Source organism: Nicotiana tabacum, chromosome 9 (genome assembly GCF_000715075.1).
Source record: "Nicotiana tabacum cultivar K326 chromosome 9, ASM71507v2, whole genome shotgun sequence".
NCBI classification, from domain to species: Eukaryota; Viridiplantae; Streptophyta; class Magnoliopsida; order Solanales; family Solanaceae; genus Nicotiana; species Nicotiana tabacum.
In genome coordinates, this window is record NC_134088.1 from 21,192,476 (window position 1) to 21,199,109 (window position 6,634).

General features: G+C 33.0%; 1 protein-coding gene across 1 annotated transcript; it reads left to right on the forward strand.

The window, feature by feature from the left end:
* The first annotated feature begins 2,566 nt into the window (after positions 1–2,566).
* On the forward strand, positions 2,567–5,872 carry LOC107826102 (large ribosomal subunit protein uL30y-like). The gene is made up of 7 exons (XM_016653052.2): positions 2,567–2,697; positions 3,841–4,018; positions 4,104–4,201; positions 4,277–4,334; positions 5,022–5,101; positions 5,208–5,310; positions 5,441–5,872. The coding sequence occupies exons 2-7, from the start codon at positions 3,845–3,847 to the stop codon at positions 5,654–5,656; spliced, it is 729 nt and encodes a 242-aa protein (XP_016508538.1). The 5' UTR covers positions 2,567–2,697; positions 3,841–3,844; the 3' UTR covers positions 5,657–5,872.
* Positions 5,873–6,634: the final 762 nt, after the last annotated feature.

Here is a 6,634-nt window from a genome sequence, read left to right on the forward strand (position 1 = left end):
TTGCACGCCGCAACAGAACTGAGTGTGGATATATTGTGAGAGCGGGTTGCACGCTGCAACAAAAATAATGGAAATGATAATTGGTTATGACTGATGAGTTGCCTTCAATTATTATAAATGAATTACCTGATTTATTCCTATTATTGTTATTTTTACTAATATTGCGTACAAGTTAATGTAAGTGAACCGCCTTAGCCTCGTCACTACTTCGTTGAGGTTAGGCTCAGCACTTACCAATACACGAGGTCGGTTGTACTGATACTACACTCTGCACTTCTTGTGCAGATTTTGGAGTTGGTCCTAGCGGCGTACTATAGATTTGCTCGGATTTCAGCTATCAGAGGAGACTTGAGGTATAACTGCCTGGCGTCCGCGGTTCTGAAGTCCCCGTCTATTGTACTTTAGCTGTGTGTTTATTTCTAGACAGCTTTATATTATTTAGACCTTTATTTATATTTATCCTAGAAGTTCGTGCACTTGTGACACCAATTCTCTGATGGAATTTAGACACCGTTATTATTATGGATTATTTCAAAATTGCTTCCGCATTTATTTTCTTGTTATTAATACATTTAAAAATTATTTTAAAATGGATAATATTATTCTAACGTTAGCTTGCCTAGCAAGTGAAATGTTAGGCGCCATCACGGTCCGAAGGTGGGAATTTCGGGTCGTGACAATAACCTTAGGTTGAAAGTAGTGACGAGTTAAAACAGAGGTTAGAGTCCAACACCAATAGCCAACAACAGTTCATAACAAAATAATAATAATGGTACAGGAAACATACCGAGATATAAGATGCTTAACTCGTTCACATTTTCGAAAAAACTAGGCATGCTTTTCAAGTATATTAGTGAAAACCCAAATTTTTGGCTATTTATTATAGCCAAAAGCTCAAGATATGAAAAACATTCAGGATCTATATAATTTATGGAGTTCCCCTTTAGCCTTCTTCTTGCATAGTCTAAGATATGATATAATGCAGAAACGCCTTCATAATGAATTTTTAAATATGACATTATCAACTATAATTTATGTTCAATAAAGATATTTTCAAAATAAGTAAAGCTTAATAATTGCTTTAGTATAATAATTTTAATATACAAAAAAATACATAAATAAATTAATACAAGTAGTAGCAATTCTTTCATCTAATATATATGTTAAAGAATTGATTATTTCAATGTATTTTTTCCCTTCAAATTGAAATTCTAAAGCATCCATGGTGAATATGCGTTCATCATATTTTTTGAATTTTGTATGCAATATTTTTTTCTTTATTTGCAAAAAGTTTAACCGCGGCCTCCATATAACCTCAATATAATAGAAAAATATCTTAAATTTTACAAGCAAGAAAGACAAAATTCAATTATTGGTTTGGATGTAAAATAATATACTTCACCTTTGAAAGGATAGAGAAAGAAAAGAAAATCTTTATTTTAAAAAAAAAAACTCTCACCAAAAAAATATTGCATGAGGAAGTTTCCTTTCCCGTTCAAAATGTAAAGGGAGTATTGTTTCTCAACCCTTAAAGGTTAAGGGGTAAAGTAAATTTTACTCTAAAAAATATTATGCTATATACTTATTTGGAAAAAATATTCATGAAATATCCAACAAGCATGTGTGTTGTATATTGTCGAGTATACAATTTACATGTGATTTAAGTATTTTCAATGTAGTATATCATTAAAGTATACAAAATATGGACTGTATACGTTAAAGGTATACAACATAACTGCTGCAATGTAATATTTCAAAAGGACAAACTTTATTAGGGGTCGCTTGGTAGGGTATATAAGAATAGTGCTGAATAAGGTGTATTAATAATGCAGAGATTAGTAATGCACGAGTCAGTAATATAAACATTAGTTATGTAAATATTATTTCTTATCCACTGTTTGGTGTGTTGTATTAAGAATTAAAATGCATTGCATATTTTAAAAAAATAGTTGTTTATAAAAATATCCTCTATATTCTTTAGTTTTAAGGGACTTTAAGGACAATTTTATATTTAACCATGCTAATGCATGTATTAATCGCCCTGATATTATTAATACCATAGTTTGGTATGTATTAGTTATACATAGGATAATACCAAATATGTTGTATAACTAATACAACAATACTTGCGCTAGCAATACATAGATTGAAAAAGTGTACAAAACAAGAGATTAGTAATATTAAAAACTAATGCATGCATTATATTTATGTAATACATCATACCAAACGACCCGTAAGACGGTACAATGAATAAATCTTTTATTTCGCGGGGATAATCATGAGAAGCAGCCTTTACTATAGTGCATAAATAGATATTGGGATTGTTACACAAATAGCCGAATAGATTCAATGTTTAATTTTTCTATCCAGTATACATAGATTATACACAATTATACATATACTAACATAAATTATACATATATTATACATCTGTCGGCTATTTTTAGTTTACGAGATTAGATGAGCGGCTATTTAGGTTAATTCTTCTAGATACTTAGATAATTTGGGCCTCATTAGTTGGTCTTAGAACTAAATTTGGGCCATGCAGTCCAATGCAAACAGGCCCAAAACTTAATGTAAATAGATATCCTCCCAAACCCTAGGGTCTAGTATATCATCAGCTCAGCAGCTTTGTTGTTGTGATTGTGGCGAAAGAGTCAGACCAAACAGACACTTCAGCCTGCTGCACAGCTAAGGGTAATCCATTTTCTCATATTGTGTAACGATTTTGTATTTTATTTTGCAATGTATTTCTCTTTTGAGCATTTAAAAAGAAATCATCTTTTATGTGAAAATTTCGAATCTTTTTTGTTATTCAGTTTAAGGAGCTTATAAACACTTTGATTCTTTGTATGCGTTACCTCTGGTTTTATTTTTGGGCTTTTTGATCAGGTTTTATCTTAGTTTCAATTTGTTATATTTCATTTAGTTTCTTATGTTTGCAATAATCAGATGTTGAGCATTTAAATGAATTGCTGTATTGGTGTTTTAGCTAGTGAAAATATCTGAGTTGTAGACTTGTTGAATGTGCTTGTGTAACAAGTTTCAGTTTTTTTTTAAAAGTTTAATGTAATGACATTTCTTTGATTTGCTTTAGAATTTAAGTTGTACCTCCATGTAATTTCTCTCTGTTTATTCTTCTTTTTCTATTTAGGTATTGTGTTAATATCTGCTTGTTGATTCGTTTATTGTGTTTTGCAATTTCTTGATTTTTTAAATGTTTACAATGTCTTGTTTATGGGTTTATCAGATATTTATTTTTGCATTTGAAAGACTCATTGTTTTTGTGGTTTTTGGCTATTTTAATCATAGCTTTATGTTAGATTCTATTTGTTTATGTTTTTTCCTGGCTAGGATTATCTTATGTGGTAGCGTGATTGTCGAGAGTATTTGCTAACTATCTCTGGAAATCTGAATATCCTCTTCTTTTTAGAGTGTTAGTGAACCGTGTGTTTATTAAATCATGTAATACTAGTTGTAGGAAGAGAAATTGAAAAACTTTTATTTTCCGACATTTGGCCTGAAAACTGATGTTAAATTCTTAGTGGGAAATCAAGAATTATCATATAAAATTACCTGAAATGAAAAGTGTAAAGAACTGTCTGATGAGGGTAGGTCAGCCTCATGGTTAGCATATCACAAGGAGAGGAAATGCTAAATGAAACACATTCAACTAATTTTTTTGAAGTATGTATTTTTTAGACAAGTTGAGTCTAACTAACTAGAAATTGTCATCTTAAACTTTTTTGCATCTGAGAGCAAGTAGGATTCTCTATCTTAATGTGATGCTAAACTTGTACTTGTATTTGACTTGTATTCTTACTCTCTTTCACATAACAGAGTCATGGGTGAGGGAGGTGTACCAGTCCCTGAGTCTGTACTGAAGAAGCAGAAAAGAAGTGAGGAGTGGGCCCTTGTAAAGAAGCAAGAGCTTGAAGCAGCCAAGAAAAAGAATACCGAGAACCGCAAACTGATCTACAACAGGGCTAAACAGTACGCTAAGGAGTATGAGGCGCAGGTAATTATGAGCTCAGTATATCAGTAAAAAGAAAGCTGATTTTCACTGTTACTGAGGTATTCAAGAAATGTGTTTGTGTTTCCAGGAGAGGGAGTTGATCCAATTGAAGCGCGAGGCACGATTGAAGGGAGGATTCTATGTTGACCCAGAGGCAAAGTTGCTCTTCATCATTAGAATCCGTGGGTAAGTTGCTGGTTGGTTTAACCAATGAATTTGATGAATAAAGTCGGAGTCATTGACTGTCGTTTCCTATTTTAGGATTAATGCGATGGCTCCTCAGACAAAAAAGATTCTGCAGCTTCTTAGATTGCGACAGGTAATTTATTGATGGTTCCTCTTTATTTCTGTAAGAACTGATTCAAGTATTAGATGTCACTTACTGCAAAAGAATATGATCAATCTACTTTTTGTAATATGGGAATCTATTTTCCTTTATATGTTTTCCATGCTAGTTCGTAACTTTTAAGTGATTCTATCTGCTCAATTTTCCTTGGGATCACATCATTACAATGGTCACTTAAGTTTTCTTTTAGTCAGAAAGATATTTAGACTAGCATTTAACTTCCAATTTTGACTGTAATTATCAAGCCAACACAAACTTTGCATATTTTAGTTGATTCATTCACTGCACTTTCTTTCTTTCTTATTTTGTTGGGATTCATTTTACACTTTTTTTCCTTGTCTTTTTGATTCATCCATTACACTTTCTTGTCATGTCATTTTGCATAATTTAATGCCATACACCCTTTGATTGTACACTGCCATTTTACTTGATACTTATTCACGATTTCTGCTAGTGCCTCTTGGTCACAAAGTTTAAGTTGTGCGAATGAACGTAACAATCTATCTTAGGCAATACCGAAAGATATGTTCTTGTTTTAGACTCGCCGATTACTGTTTCGTATGATCCTTTTCTAAATGTATCTTTCTTCTTCTTCATTGTTTATTACTTCCCCGACTCATTTCTGTTTGTCTTATGAGAGGACTCTTTGCTATGTTGCAGATCTTCAACGGTGTCTTCCTGAAAGTTAACAAGGCAACTGTGAACATGCTGCACAGGGTTGAGCCCTACGTTACTTACGGGTACCATTCTATTGAATTTCTCAAGCATTGTTTCTTTCCGGGGTTGATTTTCATTTAGGGAGTTCCCCTATAATTATTGGTTGCTGCATCTCTTTAATCTTCACAGTTATCCCAACCTGAAGAGCATTAGAGAATTGATCTACAAACGAGGTTATGGCAAGGTAGACAAGCAGAGAATTGCTTTGACAGACAATTCCGTGATTGAGCAGGTCAGTGCCAAATATATTTTTGAAGTTCATTCTTGGTTTACATAACAAAAAAGGCCTTTTTCAATATATGTGGTAACTCAAATATACAAAACATATTTGATTAATATCTCAAAATGCACCTATGTTGCAGGTGTTGGGCAAACATGGAATTATTTGCATCGAAGATGTTGTCCACGAGATCATAACTGTTGGACCACATTTCAAGGAGGCTAACAACTTCCTATGGCCGTTCCAGCTTAAGGCACCTCTTGGTGGACTCAAGAAGAAGAGAAACCACTATGTTGAAGGTGGCGACGCCGGAAACCGCGAGAATTACATCAATGAACTCATCAGGAGGATGAACTAAACAGCAGCCAGCAGTTTTGTTTTCTTTACAAGTTTGTTTTTGGTGTTTGAACTGTTTGTAATATGGAATTAGCCAGGTTTCAGGTTTTGTTCTCAAGGTTAAATTTAGTCTTTGGATCTATACTATGCCTGTTGCCTCTTGTTTTCGGCCTTTCTCCTATTTCTGGACATTTTTCGCAATGGTCAATTTCATAGTGGAAGTGCTTGTTCAGCTTTACATATTTGCTTTATCTTTGCATGTGTCATCTTTTGCCTAACATGAATAATATTTTTTGTGCCAATCTTTGTGGCCTACTGGTCAATAAAATGTGAAAATTAGTGTTTAAACTTTAGTTAGATATACAAATGTTAGGTATTTAAGATACTATTATTTTGAAATCCCTGATATCCCCAAAAGAATGTGCTAGTAAATTAAGAGGAAGAAATTGTCGTTCCCTTAATTGATGTGCCTCCCAAAAAGCAAAAGAACAAATAGAAGCAATGATAGGGGAGAAAAAAAGGTACATATAACAAAGTTAGTGAAGTCTATGCAAATTAGCTCAAACATATAGCAAAAGTAATAGATACCAAATACGTAGCTAGGCATATGCAAATTAACTCAAACAATACATTGACTGTTGCAGAGGCAGATTCATTGAACCCATAGTATTTTTAGAATTCGTGTTCATATAAACTATTTGTTGTAATTTTAATTGATTATTGCATATAAATTTTTACTCAACGTCGAAAATACCGAGTTCCGACGCCTCAAGGCAACATCCGCCCCTGAGCGGTGGTTTTTGGTTGAAAAGAAAAAAGAAAAAACACCGGCTTTTAAAAAGATAAAGACAACTTCCATGTTGTGCTGGACCTAATATACGTGTAAACATTTATCCTCGTACACGTAAATGCATATATCAGAGTTCTATCTTTTTATATACCAAACCTTTGTGTCTTTATCTTCATTTGATAGCAAAAGAAGGAAGCAGTGAAAAAAGAA

Coding starts and splice junctions, on each gene's coding strand:
- LOC107826102 (XM_016653052.2), top strand. CDS start 3,845: ATGGGTGAGGGAGGTGTACCAGTCCCTGAGTCTGTACTGAAGAAGCAG. Junction 4,335..5,021: donor AGCTTCTTAGATTGCGACAG/GTAATTTATTGA, acceptor GCTATGTTGCAG/ATCTTCAACGGTGTCTTCCT. Junction 5,311..5,440: donor ACAATTCCGTGATTGAGCAG/GTCAGTGCCAAA, acceptor CCTATGTTGCAG/GTGTTGGGCAAACATGGAAT.